This window comes from Manis pentadactyla, chromosome 3, assembly GCF_030020395.1.
Source record: "Manis pentadactyla isolate mManPen7 chromosome 3, mManPen7.hap1, whole genome shotgun sequence".
Classification (NCBI taxonomy): domain Eukaryota; kingdom Metazoa; phylum Chordata; class Mammalia; order Pholidota; family Manidae; genus Manis; species Manis pentadactyla.
This window is the reverse complement of record NC_080021.1, coordinates 218,681,373-218,702,635: the sequence shown is the minus strand read 5'-3', so window position 1 is coordinate 218,702,635 and position 21,263 is coordinate 218,681,373. Positions and strand designations below refer to the sequence as shown.

General features: G+C 58.1%; 1 protein-coding gene across 3 annotated transcripts in view; it reads left to right on the top strand.

Annotated features, from left to right (window-relative positions):
* Nucleotides 1–18,223, top strand: part of SARDH (sarcosine dehydrogenase) — a 61,452-nt gene extending 43,229 nt beyond the window's left edge. For all 3 annotated transcript variants that reach the window (XM_057499199.1, XM_057499198.1, XM_057499197.1), the window contains 4 exons: nt 12,716–12,878; nt 13,404–13,572; nt 15,249–15,384; nt 17,741–18,223. In XM_057499199.1, coding sequence (XP_057355182.1) covers nt 12,716–12,878; nt 13,404–13,572; nt 15,249–15,384; nt 17,741–17,866 — 594 coding nt within the window. In that variant the 3' untranslated portion in view covers nt 17,867–18,223. The remainder of the gene's footprint in view (nt 1–12,715; nt 12,879–13,403; nt 13,573–15,248; nt 15,385–17,740) is intronic.
* The last annotated feature ends 3,040 nt before the right edge of the window (nt 18,224–21,263 follow it).

Here is a 21,263-nt window from a genome sequence, read left to right as displayed (position 1 = left end):
TGGGGGGTGGGGAGTGTTTCTGTCTGGCCTGTTTCCTGCCTCCTTGGTGCAAAGCTTCCTGCCAGGATCAGAGAGGGTGGGTGCTTTGAGAGAGCGGCACAGGTCGACCCCAGGTCATGGCCCACATCCCGCCTGCGTGGCTGCAGCTCCAGCCTTCTAGGCCCCCCTCTGGGGTCCACACAGCATCCAGGCTTGACTCAGACTGGACTCTGACTTGTGGAGGTATGCGGGGAAGCTGTGAGGCCTGGCGTCGGCTCAGCCTCCGTGTGGTTCGGGGTTGGCTGGGGAGAGGACCAGGTGGGGACACTTCCCCTCCCGACCCAGGCCGCTCCAATGGGGCACCTGGGACTTGTCCTTGGACAGGGAGCTCCAGCTGCCTCCCCAGCCCTGGGGGCAGGGTGCCCCCAAGGCCTGGCTCATGGGTGTCTGGCCACACTTTAGCCGACAGGGCCCAGGAGCCGGGCTAGGCCAGGTCTCGAGCCTAGTGGAAGCAATGGCCAGATGCCAGGCTGACTCCCTTCCCACGGTGACAGGCAGGCCAGACACAAGTTGGGGCACCAGGATGCCCAGGTCGCAGTGCCTGGGTGCAGGGCGCCCAGAGGGCTGCTTCTCCTCACTACCCCTTCTGGAACTGGCTTGCTGGTTTTGGCAAAAGCATGTTGTTGTTTGATGAATAAGTGCTTGTTACTGTTTCCAACCCCAACTGCAGCAGGGGCCTTAGTGCAGACCTCAGTTCTAGATGACCCCTAGGGTGCCGCCCTTGACCTGTCTGGCCCCCCCTTGCTTGGCCCTAGCACAGGGGTAGTGGGTCATTGAGTAGATGCCAGCCCAAGAAGCCGGCACAAAGCTCGCCTGCCTCTGAGGCTGGCTGAAGGGGTGTTTGACTTAAATATCGGGAACCTTGGTGACGTGAGGACAAGTACATGAAAACCCCCCTAAGTCTCCCCGAGAAAAAGCCACAGCTCATGGTGTGCTGGACTCCCTTCCATCTTCGCTCCCTAAAACCTGTCTTTAAATTTTAAAACAGAGGCAGAGTATCCTGTATGTAGTTTGGCCGTGCAGTTTTCTTTCACAAGGTCGTAGCAGCTTTCCTGTTCACGTGTCCTCCGAGGAGCCCTCAGCACGCGCTGTCACCATCCCTTGGCCCTGGGGCCAGTGTTCGGGCTCCGACAGTGAGGCCGGGCCATTTCTTGTCCTGGACTCGCCTCCCTTGACGGTGGGCCTTTCACGGCTCTGATTATTGACCTAAGACAGACTCCTCAGAAGCAGCCCAGGAGGCAGCGGCGTCCGGGGCACACAGTCCCAGCTTCCAGGTCATCCCACAGCATGTTCCTGCTTCTCCTTTGGTATTTCTGTCTCCTCCCCAAGCCTGTGCTGTCCGTGGCCCGGATGCGTAAGGGGCAAAAGTTAGCTTTTCCAGAGGAGGCCCCACCTGAGGGGCCGACAACTCATATCCAGCCAGTTCAGATTCTTAGCTGAGCGCTGACGTTCGGTTTTCAGCGCAGCATCTCTCCCAGTGCTGAGCTGCACCCCCCGCACCCCGCGACCCTGGAATAAATAAATTCCCTGCACATCCCTGGTGGCGGGCTCTGGAAGCCGGCCTGAGCCAGCTGGGCCTCTGCCACTACTCCGAAGCGCCCTGGGCTGGGCTGGGAGGGCGTGAGCTCACCTTCCCCCGCACACTCAGCACAACCGTCCCTGCCCAGCACAGACGGCAGCTATGGCTGCCCTTTGAAAGAGGAGGCTGCTGGGCCTGCACCCACCCCACCACCCCACCCCAGCACAGGGCTTCAGCCACAACCCAGGGCCCCCGCACTGGGGTGTCAGAGAAGGTCCTTTGTCACCGTCAGATGTTACCACCAACCATGGCAACCTCGTCACCACAATAGCTGCTTCTTAAGTCCCCACTCAGAGCAGCGAACTGTGTGATGGCCCCTAGAGGCAGGTGGGAGTGTGTGCCCACCCTAGAATTAATTCTGGCATGTTGGCTGGGAGCCGCGCAGCCCCAAGCCGGGCTCAGGGGCTCTGGGATGGAAGGTATGGCCCCCACTTCCCACAGGCTCATGCCCCAGCCTGTGGTGAGAGGGCCTGGGTGGGGAGCAGCAGCCACCCCCCAGGGAGCTGACCTGGGTATGAGCAGGGCCCCAGGAGCATGTTTGCAGGAGGGAGAATTGTGTTTTGGCAAGACTAGAGAGAGAAGGACGAGGTAGTAGGAGGCCTGGGACCAGGGTGCTGCCGGGACATGAAGCTGGCCGTGCTGTGAGGGGCTTCTGCCCTCGGACTGACCTGGGGGACAGCAGTTGAGCCAAGGGCCCAAGGCAGCTGGCCCCATGGCCTCATCTATTACTCCCCATTTTCCCATGGGGCCCCTACCCCACTGTCCCTTGGCCCCTTTTCCAGGACAAGAGGAACCTGTGCCCCGGGGTAGCCAGCAGAGACCCCCCTCCCCAGTGCCTCCGCCAAAGCTCATCTGTTGTTCCCTGCAGGGGCCTGTGACAGCCAGCAGCCAGGGCCCAAGGGACGCCGCCTCACTCCTTAGGAAGACCAACCAGTCTCAGAACACACAGGTGTAACATCGTCAGGGGCTAGTGGCTGCTCATGTCCTGCGGGCTCACTGACATGTTCATGTCCTCGGACACTGTCGGGCTTACAGGGCAGGGTGGTCCGGTGAGTGCTGGGCTTAACCATCTTCATCCGGAAACCCCGAGCGGAGGCCTGGCAGTCTCACGACAGCAGGCCTTTCCCATCTTCCTCTTCTAGCCACTCTCAGGAGCAGCCGGCAGGGGCTTGGAGCCACGTCCAGGAACCTGGAGGTCAGGCTACTACAGCCTGCTTGGGCGACCTCTTCCTGACCTGGGGCTGGGTGGCCAGGAGGACCCGCCCCTGGGGGATGAGGGACATGAGGTCAGGAGTGGCCGAGGGCTGGGGCACAGCTGAGGTTATGGTAGGATGGTGCCCAGCCAGGCACCCAGGCATGCCAGAGCCCTGCCTCAGTGACCACCCATTTTCCCGAGGGCCGCAGAGGGCATGGGCAAAACACGGCAAAGGCTTCGGCCCCTTCGTGTTGGCATTATAGGTTCTGCTGGTCTCAGAGTGGCCCAGGCCACATGTTCCAGGGGGTCCAAGCCTGGGACACATGGCCTCCCCGTTCACCATCCAGCAAGAGGGGCAGGAAGTTAGTGCTGGCAGGCCTTGTGGCTGGGCTGAGCCCCACGGCCCCACAGGCAGGCGGGGAGGGCGGAGCCACCAGCACCTTGAGAGCAAAGCCACCCCGTTGCTCAACAGAGCGGGGAGCTGGCCAGCCGGCCTTCTGCGTGCCTGTGTCCCCAGGCCTCGGTTTCCCCGTCTGCAGTGCAAAGGCTACACAGTGTCTCAGATCCTCTCTAGGCTCTCTCCTAAGTCTGTCCAGACATCCTGAATTCTCTCTCGATCCAGGGTGATTTCATATTCTCCTAAATATCTTGTGCTGGCTTCAGCACGTGTTGACACCACATCCTCCATGTGGGGAGATGCTGGGTCAGGGGTGCGTCTGGGCCCGGCCTTTAAGGGAGGGAGCTGGATGCCAGCCAACCAGATGTAGGGAGGAATGTGTGCGCCTGTGCAGTTGGCAAGGCCTCTGTGGCACCGCGGAATGGTGCGGGCCAGAGCCCAGCACCACAGCCCAGGCAGGCGTGGGGGAACAGGACCCTGCCAGCGCCCACTGGGACCCACACTCATGGCGAACAGATGGAGGGGACGCTGGCTGCACGGTGTCCCCAGCTGAGCGGTGTCACTGTTTGGCAATCATTCCCTGACACGCTCGGATCAGCCCCGGGCTTCCACGATCTTGCATTCCTAAAGGAAGAACGGGGTGGGAGCAGCTGTCCCCTCGGCAGCCAAGTGACCAGATGTCCTCGCCTCCCACGGGTTGGCTTCAGGGCCAGAGGGGTTCCCAGTGGGAAGCGCTCTCCTGGTCTGCTTACTGGGGAGACACGGTGTTCCTGGAGCCTCGGCCCAGGACAGGGCCCCCCCTAGAAAGCGAGCACCAGGCCTCAAGCTCACCACGAGGCTCTGCAATAAAGCGGTTGTCTTCGGAAAATTAATTTCAGGTCCAGGGGAAATTGTATTTCTCCTCCTGACAGGTGTGCCTCACTGCGGCACAGTGGGGTTCGATTCACTCAGGACGGTTGTACAGACAGCCAGAGGCTCCTAGGCCGGGGGGGCCTGCTCCCCCACAGTGCCTGAGCTTGCCAACTGGGCTTTAGTCGCTGCCTAAAAAGTCGCTTTGCACGACCTGTGTAAATTTGCTGTGGCCCTAGAAAGCTGGGGGGCCGTGAGTGGGATGTAGCCGAGAAAGGGGTCCCGTGGGGCACCGTGTGTTCTTCTTGCCTGAAAAGTGTAAGGTTAAGGCACACCTGGAATGAAGTCAGGGGGCTTCTGAGGCCCTGGAGCTCCCCCAGGGCAGCGCCCAGTGCTCTCTACATGGGATGTTGTACCATCCTGCAGCCCTGCGTTGGCTGTGGTGCCGGCACGTGGCCTTCTGGGGTGATCCATAGCGAACATCAGTAGCTTGTAATCTTCACTTCCAGGGGCGGGTGACTGGCAGGGTGGGGGGAACCGCTCTGCGGGGCGCCTGGGGGTAGGGCTGGGGCCGGCCCGGTACTCCCGAGGGCTGGAAGGGGAACCCGGGGTTGAATGGCTTCTGTGGAGTTTTTTAGGTCTTCAAAGAGGGTCAGGTTTGGGAGGCGTGGTTTGAGCATCATACCCTTTACCTATCCTTGGAAACTGTTTCCAGTCACCATTCCCACCACCATCATTCCCACCCCAACTGCCACTGCCAACAGCACTCCCGCCACCACCTCCTCTGTCACCACCACCGCTGCCACCCTCAGCCCCCCAGCGCTGTCACCGCCGTCTCCACCACCGTCTCCACCACCATTATTATTGCCACCACCACACCACACATCTGCCTTCTGGACCAGTGGGAAAAATTGCACATAACATCCCACAGCGGAATGTTACTAGAACCAAGGGTATCTTGGGTGCCTCCGGGGGTTTCTAACCGTCTCTCCTGTGGGCTCGGGGTCCCAACCCTCTGGGGGCTGCATGTGCTCTGACCCCTATCCTGCCCCCTGGGCCCCTGGGATCCTCATTTATTTAAGGGCTAAGTTTGCAGGATGTGCCTGGTACGCTGAGGGCACTGTTACACAATCAAACACCCCGGAAACTTGTAAAATGGCCACGAGCTAATGTGATCTGAAAAGGTTGGACATGCCAGCCTGGGTCCGTGGGCACATCTGCTCAAGCCCTCCTGAGATATTTACCTGGAAAGTCACACTCCAGGCCTGTCCTGCTGACGCACGTGCCCAGAGCGTCCCACGGGAGTGCTGCGGCCTCCGCAGCCCCGGGCACCTGGGTGGCCTTTGATCCGAGCTGAGGCCGGGACTGAGCACTCCCTGCATTGAGTCAGCTCCACAGAAAGCTGGCGGGACGCTCAGTGACGCACCTGGCATTTAACTGAGCCCCCTCATCTGCACCGTGCTGAAACCCGAGCATATCCCCTCTCACCCAAAAATACTTACATGAGTCAGTCTAGGGCAGCGAGCGTGTATCACGCAGTGGTCAGCACACGCTCTAGAGCTGGGAACACATGGCGGAGCCCTGGCTCTGCCACTTACTAATTGCGAGGCCTCTGAGCGTGCTGGAATGTGCTTGCGCCAGCTCGAGAGCTGGTGGTTGAATCTGTAGGAATATTAGCAAGCAGATTGGCCACAGTGGGAGGATTTACACCATAGAAAGTGGTAGATGCCACAGAACAGCCCCCCACCCTCCCAAGAACTCACTGTCACACCTTAGGCAAGTGACAACTTCCTTGGGCCCCAGTTTCCTTATCTGTAAAGTGCGCATGCTGGTAGCCCAGACATACTGATAGCAAGCACCCTGCCTGGGGCTTCCTGGGGACAGTTTTCTTGAGTGTCCCCACAAGCCCTGTGAGGGACATACTGTCATCATCCAGGGTTTGCAGAAGCAGACTCAGGGAGGGCAACTGCCAGGGATGTGACATTTGGGACTCAGATTTAGACCTAGTGGGTATGTGTCATTCCAAGCCCACGCTCTCAGCCACGCCTGTTCGGCTCCTCACCTGTCAGCTGTCAGTGCCAGCAGGGCAGCATCGTTGGCTCTGTGCAGAGCTCAGGGCCTGGGACACTGCTGGGCCCTGTGGGACTGTTGAGCATGGTTTGTGGAACGGGTGGCCAGGAGCTTCATCTTGTCTGGGGCGGCCACTTCTGTCTCAGATAAGTGACCTTGTGCAGAATGAGTGATACTACCGACCACCCCTGTGCACAGAGCTGGGCTGGGAGCTCAGAGGCATCCGCCACGACGCAGGTTCCAGGTTTTCATGCCCTCAAGGAACAGAAGTCTTGAGCCTGTTGCATGGAGGCTGATGGGGATGGGGACAGGGTGCTGCAGGGCCTAGTGTGGGGAGGGCCTCCCCATACCTTCTCTGCTGGCAGACTTGGTGGCCACCCTCACGGCCTGAGAGAAACAGGTGTCAGGCAGAAGGGAGAATCCTCTCCCCCTTGCGGACCTGCACCACACACAGAACCCCCTCCAGGTCCAGGCAGGCATTCTCCTCTCTGCGTCTGTCTTTCTCTGTGTCTGTCTGTCTGCGCCAACTACGATGTTCTCTCCACAAGAATCTGTTTTTATTCACCCTGCTTGGTGCCCATTGTGCTTCTGCAGTCTGAGGGCTCATGTCTGGCCACCTTCATTTCTGGAAGATTCACTGTCGCTATCTTTTCCGAGGTGCCTTTCCCCTGTACTCTCTCTAGACTCTCCTTCTTAAGCTTCCATTGGATGGAGGATGGGGCTCTGCACCTGGGCTCCTGCCTGGGTCAGCCCCTCGCACTTAGAGCTCTGTGCTGTGTGCCTGTGCTTGAGCCTGCTGCCTTCCTCCTTGACGCCAGCACTCAGAACGTGAAGGAAATACAAACACTGAGGCCCTCTGAGCTTCAGACGCCCACCATGGAAAAAAGTGTGTTTTGTTTATTTTAAGCATACAGTTCAATAGTGTTAAGTATGTTCACACTGTAGTGCAGCAGATCTCCAGAACTTCTCCATCTTGCAAATTAAAACTGTATTCATTAAACAACACCCCCCTTTCATCCCCTTCCCCCCCTGCTCCTGGTAAGTCCGTTCTGCTTTTTGCCTCTGTGAACCTGACAGCTTTGATACCTCATGTAAGTGTAATCATACAGTATTTGTCTACTGTGACTAGCTCGTCTCGCTCAAGGTTCGTCCATGTTGTAGCAGGTGTCAGAACCCCCTGTCTTTTAGTGGCTGAATAATATCCCAGTGTATGGATATACCCCACTTTGTTTAGTCCATCATCTGTCAGTGGACACTTGGGCTGCTTCTACTTCTTGGCTATTGTGAATGATGCAGTTGTGAACATGGGTGTGCAAATATGTATTTGAGTTCTTGCCTTCAATTCCTTTGGCTGTACACCCAGAAATGGAGCTGCTGGACATATGGTAGTTATATTTTTAATTTTGGGGGGAACTGCCATACCATTTTCCTAGCAGTTGTACCATTTCACATTCCTCCCAGCTGTGCCCAGGGGTTCTCATTTCTCCACATCCTTGCTGACACTGGTTATTTTCTGTTTTTTTTTTTTTTTTTTTTTATAGTGGCCAGCCTAATGGGTATGAGGTCATATCTCATATGAGGTCATATCATTTGATTTGCATTTCTCTGACAATCAGGGATATTGACCATCTTTTCATATGCTTGTTGGCTATTTATGTATCTGTGGAGAAACAGCTAATTAAGTCCTTTATTCATTTCTTCTTTTTTTTTTTTTAAATAATTATTTTTTATTGAAGGGTAGTTGACGCACAGTATTACATTACATTAGTTTCAAGTGTACAACACAGTGATAAAACATTTATATACATAATTCTAGGTTCCAGCTATCACCCTACTAAGCTGTTACAATATCTTGACTATATTCCTTATGCTATACATTACATCCCGGTTACTTATTTATTTTACCATTGGAAGTCTGTCCTTTTTTATTTATTTTTATTTATTTATTTATTTTTTTTTTTGTGAGGGCATCTCTCATATTTATTGATCAAATGGTTGTTAACGACAATAAAATTCTGTATAGGGGAGTCAATGCTCAATGCACAATCATTAATCCACCCCAAGCCTAATTTTCGTCAGTCTCCAATCTTCTGAGGCATAACAAACAAGTTCTTACATGGAGAACAAATTCTTACATAGTGAATAAGTTACATGGTGAACAGTACAAGGGCAGTCATCACAGAAACTTTCGGTTTTGTTCATGCATTATGAACTATAAACAGTCAGTTCAAATATGAATACTCATTTGGTTTTCATACTTGATTTATATGTGGATACCACATTTCTCTCTTTATTATTATTATTTTTAATAAAATGCTGAAGTGGTAGGTAGATACAAGATAAAGGTAGAAAACATAGTTTAGTGTTGTAAGAGAGCAAATGTAGATGATCAGGTGTGTGCCTGTAGACTATGTGTTAATCCAAGCTAGACCAGGGCAATAAAACATCCACGTATGCAGAAGATTTCTCTCAGAACAGGGGGGGTGAGGTTCTAAGCCTCACCTCTGTTGATCCCCAATTTCTCACCTGCTTTATTCATTTCTTATTCGGGTTGTTTTGCTGTTGTTGAGTTGTAGAAGTTCTTTATATATTCTGGATATTAAGCCCTTGTCAGAAGGATTTGTGAATATTTTCTCCCATTCTGTAGGCTGCCTCTTCTCTGCTCGTTGTGTCCTTTGATGCACGGGTGTTGTTACATTTGATGTAGCCCCATTCGAGTTTTTTTGCGTTGTGTTCTGTGTGTCTTTGGCGTCTTAGCTAAGAAATCATCATCAACTCCAATGTCATGGCGTGTGTGTCCCCTGTATTTTCTCTTAGGAGTTTTCTAGTTTTAGGTTTTACCTTTAGGTCTTTGATCCATTTTGAATTAATGTTTTCTATGGTACAAGATAAGGGTCTAATTTCATTCTTTTGCATGTGGGCATCCATTTTTCCAAACTTTGTTGAAGAGACTGTCCTTCCACCGCTGATGGTCTTGGCCCCCTTAGTGAACATGTATGTGAACATGTACATGTGAGTTCATTTATGGGCTTTCTTTTCTATTCCATTGGTTTATTTGTCTGATTTTATGCCAAGACCAAGCTGTTTTGATCATGGGAGCTGTGAAGTTAAGTTCTGAAATCAGGAAGTGTAGGTCCTCCAGCCCTGTTCTTTTCTAAGATTGCTTGGGCTATCCCAGGGCCCTCGGGATTCCATATGCATGTTAGGATGGATTTTTCTATTTCTATAAAAAATGCCACTGGGGTTTTGATAGGGCTGGTATGAGTCTGCAGATGGCTTTGGGCAGTATGGACATCTTATATTAAGTCTGCTAATCCTCAAACACAGGATGCCTTTCCATTAATTTGTGTCTCCTTTCATTTCTTTCAGCAATGTGTTGTCGTTTTCAGTGTGCAAGTCTTTTGCCTCCTGGGTTAAGTTTATGCCTAGGTATTTTACTCTTTTTAATGCTATTATAAATGGAATTTTTAAAAATTTCTTTTTCAGATTGTTAATTATTCAGGACTGATTTTTGTGTCCTGTAGCCTTGCTGAATTTGTCTATCCCATCTGTATTCGGGGGAGTCTTTAGGGTGAGAAAAGCACTTAAACGAAACCTGGCTTAAGGCCTTCCTGCTGACCCTCCGTGATTCTGGGACCCCCATCCACTGTCTGTGGTTCCCATAAGAGCAGGGGGCTCTGTTTATAGGGGGGCTGGTTGCCAAAGACTGTGGCTTGCTCTCAAGGTCCATCTAAGCCAACGATTCCCGACAGGTTGACTGTGTGCGTGCTTTCCATGAACTTAATGCCCACAGGCCCTGGCCTCACCCCACTGATCAGAGGGGGCATTGAGGCTGGCAGGGGCCGACCCACATGGGTCTGGCTGACCCAGGGCCCGTGTTCCAGACATCCTCATTCTCGTCATTTCTCTTTACCTCGTGCCCCCGTCAGAAGAGATGAGGGCTTCCCCAGCTCCACCACTTCAAGGGTCAGTGACTCTGTGAACTTAGAAAGGTGCCAGGAACATCCCAAACTCTGCTCTCATCTTGCTGGGAAGCAGAGGTCCACCTGGACCTCCAGGCAGGAAGTATCTATTCAGCACCTACTGTGTGCTGGGCGCAGAGGTGCAGAGCAGAGCTGGACCAGTCAGCCCCCCCGCCGTGGCCTCCTCGGGGTGGGAAGGGGCTGCAATAGCTCCATGCCTCACCGAATCCAGGCATAGTCCAAATGCCAGCCCTCTCACTTACCTGTGGGCATGTGAGTCAGATGCAGACCTGCCATCCTGGGGCCGTTAACGGGGGAGCTTTAAAAGCAATTTTTCCTATTTGAGACTGAGATTGGCTTTGAGCCCCAAGCTCCTCCATCGTCTGTCTAAAATTAGAACCCCGCTGACAGGCAAGGCAATCTTTGTCGGGGGCCCACGGCTCACACCAGGGAAGCAGGAAAATGTCAACAGTACATTTTCTGTGTCAATTTTGAGTTTTTTGTGAGGCCTGAGCAAAGGGCAACTCAGAGCACATTTTCACTGTTGCAAAAGCTTTCGGAGTCCAGCCCCTTGGCAGCAGTGTGATTAAAGTGTCAGATTTATAAGGAGCTGGTTCTGTTGGCAGGAGAGGGGTCCCCACCCGCCTCCTGGGCAGACAGCATCCCAGGGGGGGCTGCCCAGTGGCCCTTTAGCTGGAGCAGTAGGTGGGAGTGGCTCCTCCATCTCTGGGAGCCGTGCGGTGGGCTGTGTGCTTGACTCCCCCGTTTGGAGATGGATGGTCCTGGGGCCCGGTGCTTGGGTCTCACCCGTGGGGATGCTGTGGGTTCAAGGACTGCCTGAAGCCTGGGGAGCAGGCACCAGTTGCTGACTGTGTAAATGACATGCAACCAAAACTATGTGCAGGAGGGTGCCCGGGTGAGCAGGCAGGGAGCCACCGCCAGCTGGTTGTGGCCTCCGTGCCGCGGCTAGGCCGGTAACAGGTGTGCTGGACACACATTCCCGGACACCTGCCCGAGCCGTGTGGGTGCAGGTCAGGCACAGCGCTTCTGGGTGCCTGCTTCTGCGTCATCCCCTGGGCATTATTTACAGTGGTCCACACCACTCACTACCTGGGGTGCAGAAGGACGGCGGCAGCGTCCTGTCTATGGAGAACATAGCCCATGGCCACTCCATAAATGGCACTGTCATTTCCATGGGATCTGAGGTCCATGGTCCCTTTTCTGGCCTCTGGGACCCAGTTCTCATGCAAGTGGCTTTCATGAATATCCTCAGCCAGGTGACAAGGCCCTTCCAGCCCCACCCGCAGGCCTTTCTGTCCTGTCCCCCTACCTGCCTCTCCAGCTCTGTGCCCCCGCGCCTGCTCTTCCTGGAAGGCCTGTCTGCAGAGGCCAACTACTCAGCCTTCCAGCCAGGCCCATCCCGCTTCCGTCCCTGCACTCTGCCCACCCAGAGGGTGGTTGCCACAGGACTGGCTTGTGCTTCTGGCTGAGTCCTTCTAAGACTTGAGTCCTGTGTCTGTCTTCAGATCCCGGCACCTGGCTGAGGCTGACCAGGCTGGGGTTCAGTCACGACAGATTCTGTGCCCATCTGCTTCCTCCCTTGATGCCTCTGAACCCAGGTGTGGCCGTGGTTATTCATGAGCCACACGGGGAAGGTAGTACAGCACAGAGAAGACAAGTAGTGACTCTATAGCATCTTACTGCGCTGATGGACGGTGACTGTAATGGGGTATGTGGGGGGGACTTGATAATGGGGGGAATCTAGTAACCACAATGTTGCTCATGTGAAACCTGAGCATAAAATTGTATATCAGTGATACCTTAATAAAAAAAATAAAATAAAACAGACAAAGCCAGCCTCCCTATTTACAGATGAAGAAATCAAGGCCAGAAGGAGGCTAAGAGGCTTGTCCAAGGTCACTGCAGTGCATGAAGGTGGCCTTCAAGAGAGATGTCTATGTCCTAACCCTGGACCCTGTGAATGTGGCCTTTTTTGGAAATAGGGTCTTTGCAGATGTAATTAAGATAAAGATCTCACGATGGCATCATCCAGGATTAGGATGGGTCCTAAATCCAATGGCAAGTGTCCTAATGAGAGACCAAAGAGGGGAGGACACGGCGCAGAGGAGAAAGCATGGGATATAGATAGTGACGTGTCTGTTGAGTGACGTGGCCACAAACCGAGGAAAGCCCGGGGCCGCCAGGAGCAGGAGGCAGGAAGGACCCTCCCCCCCAGCCTCCGGAGGGGGCACAGCTGGCAGACACCTCGATTTGGGCTTCGAGCCTCCAGAACTGGGAGAGGACACACTTCTGTGGTTTCAAGCCCCCTAGTCTGTGGTCATTTGTCCTGGTGGCCTTGGGACACTCACACAGTCACTTAGAAGAGTTGAGGCCTGGGAGCTGTGCGTCCACTTTCTCCCATTCCCAGCATGGACACCCCTCTTCCCTTAAAGATTTCCAGGCCAGTCCTGAGAACTCTTCTTGGGAGACCCCATTTCTTAGTGGCAGGCCCAGGGCCAGCTTATAATGGTAACAGTAGGAACCATGGTCAGTAAGTGGCAGCTGGGCCTTGACCTTGGTCATCGGACCCCAGCCTATGTCTGAGCCGTGCCCTGTCCCCACAGGTCCGGGCCATGAGGCTGTCCTTTGTCGGGGAGCTGGGCTGGGAGCTGCACATCCCGAGGTCGTCCTGCGTGCCCGTGTACCAGGCCGTGATGACAGCAGGGGCCACGCACGGCCTTGTGAATGCCGGGTACCGGGCCATCGACTCCCTGAGCATCGAGAAAGGTGCGTGTGGCGCCCAGACAGTACTGGTGGGCTGCCCGGAGGCACGCTGGAGGCAGAGGCTGCTGCTCCCCCGTCGGGGCCTCCGCTTCCCTCCTGCCTCACTATACTTCCTGCTTCCCCAGCCGTTGTTTTCCGGACTCCCCTGGCTGACCACTGACCAGGTCTGCCACAAAGGCTGGGGGACGGTGCCAGGATCTCTGACACTGCACTTGGGGCAGGGGAGTGAGGGGTGGCCAGGGCCAGATTTGGATTCAGCACCTGTTTCCCCAAGGGATTCGAAGACTGTCCGAGCAGGAAGGGGCCCCTTCGCGAGCCCCCTCCCCAGCCTCCCCAGCCTGCTGGTGCGGAGGCTACAATGCTGACGGGATCTGTTCTGAGGGGCTCACACAGGGGACCTTCTGCTGTTGTGGTGGTGGCCCCCACCCCAGGTTGCCCAGGTCTCGAAGCGGCTCTGAGGGTGGGGATGTGCCTCTTCCGTAGGGTACCTCTGCTGGACACTGACCCCATGGGCTCCCTTCCCCACAGGCTACCGGCACTGGCACGCTGACCTGCGGCCGGACGACAGTCCCCTGGAGGCAGGCTTGTCCTTCACCTGCAAGCTCAAGTCGGCCATCCCCTTCCTGGGGCGCGAGGCCCTGGAGAGGCAGCGGGCCAGGGGCCTGCGCCGGCGCCTCGTATGTTTCACCGTGGACGAGTGAGTGGCCCTCGTGGTTTACAGTCTGTCTGGAGGGCAGGGTCAGCGGGGCCTCCGGAGACTGGGAGAGGGGGGCGCCCTCCTCAAACACAGATTGTAAATGAGAAAGGCTGCCCAGCCGCCTCTGGGGGTGGATCAGGCCGCGGCCCCAGGAGGGTGAACCGCGCCTCCAGCCAGCTTCCCAGTCCCTGCTGGGACCTCCCACTGGGTGCCAGTGAAATCCTGCCCCCATCAGGATGGGGGACGGTGAGGGCAAGGCCAGGCTGCAGCCGCCATCCCCAGTCAGATGGAGACCACTGGTGCCAAGGGGCAGGGCGACTCGTGCCTGGCCACTCGACACAGGTGGAGGGGAGCCTGGGCTCCACCTGGGCTGAGTCTCTGAACCGACAGTGCCACGCTGCTGGTGAGTGTGCCACCGTGGCCTCGGCAGGGGTCTGAGCAGCACCCTTCCCCGGGACGGGGGCTTCTCTGGGCTTTGTTGATCTGGCGCTGATAGCCAGCCACGAATGGTGCCACTTCTCCCAGATTTCTGGAGCCTTCAAAAGAGGTGTCAAGAGTGACAGAGGAGAGGAGGGCAGACGGGGGGGTGAGCAGAGCAGGGGTCTGTCACCGTCCCACCGCCTCTCCCGGGGCTCCTGCCAGGCTGTCCCGCCACCCACTGCTTGTCTTGACTCTGGTTGGGGCTTGCAGGCGGAGCAGGGGTCTGCGGAGCCCCTCCACAGGCCGACTCACCCTGCACAGATGCCCCGGGCCTGGCTGCACAGCCCACCTGGCACCATAGCCCTGTGGTCCCAGCCCTGAGGGAGACACTCCTGCCACTTTGCCCTGGGTACTGAGTGAGGCGGGTGGCCTCCCAAGCCTGGGTCCCCTCGTGGAAACAGCATCTACCCTAGGATTGGGGTGAGACTGGAGGCAGGGGGGAGTTTACAGATCTCCATCCATTGCACTGTCACCCACAGGATGGGGCGCCCAGGCGTGCTGGGGTGGGGTGGGTGCAGGCTGAACAGCCTCTTCTTTCGAAGGGCATTCACTCCGCTCACAGAACCTGGGTGCCCCCACATGCTGCCCACACTCTTACACCCGGGGCAGGAGCACAGGCCCGGCTGTACTCCCCACCAGGCTTGGCCTCACCACCATCCTGTAGGGCCCGTATCCAGCACAGCCCTCGGCACCCAGCAGGTACTCAGTAAGCTCCACAGCGGGCGTGCCACAAAGATTTGCCACTTACCTCTGGGTGCTGGTGTGTCAGATTATAGGCAGACCCTTTCTTTTCTCGAAATTAAAAAAAAAAATTTTATAGTGAGCATTCATATCTTACATGTAATGCAGAGAAGTACCTTAAGTTGTGCATGATACTGTATAAAAAGCAAGGACTAGATTCAAACAAGCTGAATTGGTGGGGTGTGTTAAACCATTCAGGAGTCAGATGGAAAATGGGCCTCGTCCAGATATGTAAGTCAGAGCCCAGTTTTGGTGTCTTCCATTCATTCATCTGCGCCCTGGGTGCCCGGGTGGGCCAGGCTGGGTCAGTTCTGCGAGTCAGGAAGTCAGTGCCCCAAGTGGAGCTGGGGGCTGGCGGGCACGGCCCAGCTTCCCTTTGTCCTCTGCCAGGCCCAGGCACAGATGCCTCCCCTCCAGGGACTCTGGGGCCCAGCTGTCTCTACTGCTTCTTCCAGGAAAGTGCCCATGTTTGGCCTGGAGGCCATCTGGAGAAACGGCCAAGTGGTGGGCCACGTCCGGAGGGCTGACTTTGGGTTCACCATCGACAAGACCCTCGCCTATGGCTACATCCGGGACCCCAGCGGCAGGCCGGTGAGTCCCGTTCCCTGCCGCTGCCAAGGGGTCCCGCAGTTCCTGTCCACCCAGAGCCCGCACCAGCACCCCTGCACCACACCTGTGTGTGGTGGGTGCAGGTGGATGGGAGCACGGCTGGGTGACTGACCGGGCCGTGGCTCCCAGCAGGGTCGGCGGCTGTCTCTACATTTCCTTCTGAAAGGCTCTGTCTGTGGGGCTCAGGCATCTCTTGGTCAGAAAGAGGCTCGGCGTGGGGCTAACACCCTCTGCTCCCTGGAGCCAGATCCCACCTCCCACGGCCAGCCAGCCAGTGCCCCGGGGTGGAGAGCACGGAGGGCAGAGGCCGCAACTCGGGTCTTCCCAAGACCCACAGCCCTCCCCTCCCCCCCTCCTTCCTTACCCCAGATGCCCAGGCATGGCGGCCTCATGTTCATGCAAACAGCTGTGTGCACATGCATCAGTGTACAGCATGTGCACACATGTGTGCACACATGTACATGTGCACACACAGTCACATTTAGGGAGCTTGGCAGGGAGACAGAAGGGGCAACATGTTCTGGGTATAGAAAATCTAAACGTTTTGCCCGAACAAACATTTATAAACCTGAATATTCCCCCACCAAGGCCAGATGCAGGGGACGCGTCTGAGCCCAGGAAGGGCTGGGTGTGAGGATGCCGCGCTGCCCAGTGGTGCCAAGGGAGGAGGTGCTCATTGCTGCCACTTGCTGCTTCCCAGCCTCCACAGCATGAGAGCTGAGAAACCGGGGCCCGACGGGCTCTGCCGGTGGGGGCCGGGGTGCCCGTCCCGCTGGGCCTGGCTCTAGAGCCTTCCGGCTTCGGGCCCTGACAGTCTCAGCCCCGATGGTCCTGGAAAACTTGGGGCTCCACTCCCTCGCCCCGCCCCAGACTCAGGAGGGAGGGGCACTTGAAGGGGCGGCCGGGAGGCAGGCGGAGTGGCTTAAACCAGCCCAGCACGCTGCAGGCTGCAGGGAGCGCTGCCTGGCCTGCAGGCCCTGGGGAAAGGCCGCTGGGCTCTACCCTGGGCCCACCCAGAGGCTGCTGCGCTGTGGGGGCTGCGCCCTGCAGTACCCCGGGAGGCTCCCAGGCTTGCTCTCAACAGCCTTGGGGCTCCGTGAGCCAGGACAAGGGCTTCTCTCTAAGCCTCAGCTTCCTCATCTGTAAAGTGGAGACAGACTCCCACCTGCCTCTAGGGGCCATCACACAGTTTGCTGCCCTAAGTGGGGACTTAAAAAGCAGCTATTGTGGTGATGAGGTTGCCATAGCTGGTGGTGACGTCTGGCAGTGACAAAGGACCTTCTCTGACACCCCAGTGTGGGGGCCCTGGGTTGTGGCTGAAGCCCTGTGCTGGGGTGGGGTGGTGGGGTGGGTGCAGGCCCAGCGGCCTCCTCTTTCAAAGGGCAGCCATAGCTGCCGTCTGTGCTCGGCAGGGACGGTTGTGCTGAGTGTTCAGGGGAAGGTGAGCTCACGCCCTCCCAGCCCAGCCCAGGGCGCTTCGGAGGAGCGGCAGAGGCCGGGCCGGCTCAGGCTGGCTTCCAGAGCCTGCCACCAGGGATGTGCAGGGAATTTATGCCAGGGGGATGGGCAAATGGGACACCCCCAGCCCCTCTCCTGCCTGGAGAGCTGTTGTTAAAGATTCCCTAACATCCCAGTGGGACAGCCAAGACTGCTTCATCAGGTGGGGGAACTGGCCCCGAAAGGAAAGGCCCTGGAGTGGGGGCACTTCAAGGACCATGGCCGGTGCTGAGTGGCCACTCTGTCTGGGGCAACAGTGGCCTGTGTGTGCCTGTGGCCCATGGGGCAGGGTGGAGCTCAGACCTCCGGGGGCTCAGGCATCACTCAGGAGCCTGGGCTAGGAGCCACTTCACTCCCAACACCGCAGGCACAGAAAGAGCCTCATTCGCTTTTCTTTTTCTTTGTCTAGTCCTGAGTTGCCAGGAGAGAAAGGTCGTTTAACTCCCAGAGTAGAACCCAGAGGCCTTCCCTGTGGCCCAGGAAAACAGGGTCTCTGTTCTCCCACACGGCCTCTGCCCGTCAGTGTCCCTGTTCCTGTCCCCCGCTGCCTAGGGTCTGCAGTGCGGGCAGGGCTCTGCTGGCCCATGGGCAGGTCTCTCTGGCTGCCAGACCTTGGCTTTGCTGCACCCCAGGAGCCCCAGTCCAGCTCGGGGGCTCAGGAAACAGAATCAGCCTGCTCAGGGCGGGTCCCCGGTTCAGAGAAGGGGCCTTGGCTTAGTGATAGGCCTTCCCACAAGGCGGGAATGAGGCTGAGACCACCCCTTCCAAAAAGTATGTAGGCTTGAGCCCCGCACACCCTGAGTTACTAGTGACCCACGTCCCCCTCTTCTTCTGCAACTAGGTCTCGCCAGACTTCGTGAGGAGTGGGGACTACGCCCTGGAGAGGATGGGGGTGGCCTACCCTGCCCAGGCCCACCTGAAATCCCCCTTTGACCCCGACAACAAGAGGGTGAAGGGGATTTACTGACCGGGCCAGGGCAGGGCTTCAGCCCAACAGGAGGCTGGAGACCTGCTGCCCCGCCTCACACTGCGGATTCCCACAGGGTCTGTGCTGCCTGGGGCCCCAGGACCTGTCTGCCTCCAGAACTGGGTTGTCCTGGCCTCAGCCCAGGCCTGCGAATCCCCCAACAGATACACTGGGGCGGAAAGAGGACCCAGAGGGACCTTCCTATGGTCACTGAACAAAGGGTGTTCTCTAATCCAGTCCCACCCCCCAGAAATCAAATCTGCAATGTCCTAGGCCCAGGGACCGTGTCTTGCAGCCCTCTATGAGATTGAAAAGGTGCTTACTAAACGCTTGACAAGCTCAGTGTAAAAATAGCGAGGCAGCGTGTCACCTGGTATTCCTTGCCTGCCTGTGCGCGGACAGCCCGGGGCATCACTGGAGGTACACTTGTAAGGTGCATCTGGAATTGGGGCCAGGGGATCGCTTGGTACTGTCTGCCGTGAGTGCAGTATGGAAGGCCAAGGGCATGGGTGCCTGGCTGTCGCTGTCCCTGTAGTCCTGGCCATTAGGCAGGGTCGTCCGTTTCCCAGATCCCGGGACGGGAGGGAATCTACAAAGCAAGTTTCCTGCTTTGACCCCAGCTCCTCAAACAGGAAAGCCTTCTGAGGGTTGCTAGTGCCCAGAAGCAGTGAGCAGAAGCAGGGGCTGGGAGCAGGCTCACAAGGAGGGTGCCTGGGCGGGAGCCTGAGAGAAGCCTGCCTGGGTGGCTGGTGGCCTTGCCCTTTGATCGGGAGGCCTTGCCTCCTTTCCCTCCTCTGCTGACCCCCAGGGGAAGGACTCACGTAGAGCCTCGGAAAGTGCTGACCGCCCTGCTCCCTTTCTCTGAGCCCTCACACTGCCAGCGTCCGCCCGTGGGCCCCTGCGTCCCTGCAGGGACTGCTGTCCATCTGCCTGTTTCCGGGCCCCTCCTCCTCCACCTCACTCCCTGCTCATGGTCCAGGACGTCATTGCCCACAGGGCAGCCCGGGAGCCAAGCAGCCCCTACAAACCTGCGCCCCATGGTCATGCCAAGGCAGACCCAGCCCTCTGGGGCAGGAGGGGCCATGCTCAGGGTCAGGGAGGACAGGGGTCCCAAAGAGGCCCAGAATAGCAGTGCAGTGACGGGGACAGAGGTAGGCCTTGGTGGGCCCTGCTTCTTTCAGATGCTCACACACCACTCAGCCCTGCCGTGGACCGAGCGGGAACAGGTCAGGCTGATGAAGTCGGAGCCCTGGGAAGACGTGTACTTTCACAGGCAGGCCTGGCTGCGGCGGAGAGCCCAGCCTGGGGGAGTGGGGGGGCGAGTGCATCCCCAGGGGCCGGAGGAGTGGGGGCGATGGCTTCCCGGATGCCCGGGCCTGCTTCCCCGGGCCCCGGGGTCTGGCCTCGGATCCCTGGATTGCCCGTTGCCCATGTTCACCCCGCAGCCACCCTGGGGGGCTCAGAGTAAGCAGGGCCAGACCCAGGCTCCCACCCGCCTCCTTCCTCGGGGCTAAGCGCAGGAGCTTCCGCCTGTCCTCCCAGTTTGCGTGTGTGCTCGCCTGCCTAAGGGGTCCCCCAGCCTCTCCAGGAGGAGCTGCCTCCCGAGCTCTCCTGCTCCCCCTGCAGCAGCCTGGGAAGGCCCAGGTACACGGAGGCCCCAGGCGTGCTGCCTTTAGGGAAGAGCACGCCGCTCCCCCAGGGCGCGCCCACGCCAGTGCCCCGGGCTGCTCCTCAGCGCCGCACTAAGGACTCCTGTTGCCTCACCCACTTTGAAGTGTTTTCTGGACAGATGGGCACCTTTGCCTCGCTGTGGCTTGATGTTGCCCGTCACCAGTTCTGGCCTGAGTGTGGCTGGAGGCTGAGAGAGAGGAGAAAGGAGGCATCCTGAGCCTTCGGACTTAAACCTCACGCAGGCTCGTGCGGTCCCTGGGGCTCAGAGGCCCCTGTGAGGTGTCCGTGGCAGGGTCGTGCCCCCCGGAGGGCTGGTGGACAGGCCCCGCTCACCCAAGTCTCTTGTTAGCTCCTGTCTGTCAGCCTGAGCAGGTGGCCAGGATGGGCTACAGCTGGGCTGTTGGTCAGAGACCACTGGCTCTCAGACCCCTGTACCCAGCACGGGTGTGGGCGTCAGAGCGGCCAGCGCACGGCGTCTGGTCTTCGCCTGGTGGGCAGCGAGGAACCCGGCCTGCAGAGACGAGGTGCTCACCTCTCAGTGAGGACCAGGGCCCGGGCACTGGGACCCCCACTCCACATGGTTCCGAGACGCCCAAGGGCGTGGGGCCAGCACAAGGCCCACCTCCCTTAGCACAGCCAATGAAAGTTGCAACAAAAGCATCTGGGAAAGGAGAGGCCCTAGAGGCAGACTGAGGGCTTGGGGACAAGGGGCCTGTCATGTGCTGAGGTCCTGGGGTGGCCGGACCCACCATGTGACCTGGGCAGTGTCTTACCCCTCTGGGCTTCAGCTACTCCATCTGCACAGGGGAGGTGGGGGCACAGCTCTCATGCTCCCCAGCTCCGCCTCGGCTTGGGGACACCCCCAGTGGGGCCCCTGCCTGCCGAGGATGCCCCCTGCCTCCATGGAAGCGCTGTCTGGCCCAGATGGAGCCGGGGTGCTCATCTCATTCCCCTCCCATGGGACGATGCCCGAAGAGGCCACAGGGCCGAGGACAGCCAGCCCGGTCTGCCCAGGTCCCTGCTGGAGAGGCGGGCAGCTGGGCCTTCTGGCTCTGGGCCCCTCAGAAGGGAGCCAGGAGAGGGTCCGCCGGCGGGAGCCCTGGGACCCCCGTGAGCCCTCACTCCTCTGAGCTGGGGGAGAACGGGGCATCCCGCAGGTGGCGGGGAGAAGCAGGTGCTCGTCTCGGGGAAGGGCTTAGCAGAGCTCAGCCACCACCAGCCGGGGGCACCTTCACACCGAGACGCACGACGGCCAAGACGCCGCCAACCCCTGGGGAGGGGCGGCCTGCGGTCCCCCGCCCGCTCCGAGCCTGCCTCTGCCCCTCCACTTATTCTTCCATCCCCCCGGATTAAAGGCTTAAAGCCCAAGTCGCCCTCTGTGGACAGGCTGACCCTCCAAGTGCTGGGCAAACTCGGGACCCCTCGGGCTGCCCCCCCGTGTCCCAGGCTCCAGGCAGCTCCTAGCGCCGCCCCAGGGCCCTGAATAACTGCCTCCTCCTGCCCCCGACCCCCAGCCCCCTGAAGAGCAGCCCCTCTCGGAAGAAGAAGGGCCAGGGGCAGCCCAGGGCAGAGCTTTGATTTCTGACAGGAGGGTCACCGAGGCCAGCATCCCCACCCTGCCCCCAGCCCAGGACAAGGGCCGGTGACGCATGAGCCCACGAAGTCTGTGCTCGGGCCGCCGCTGAGTTCCGTGGGGGCGCCTCTTGGTGTGGAAGCCTGGGTGCGG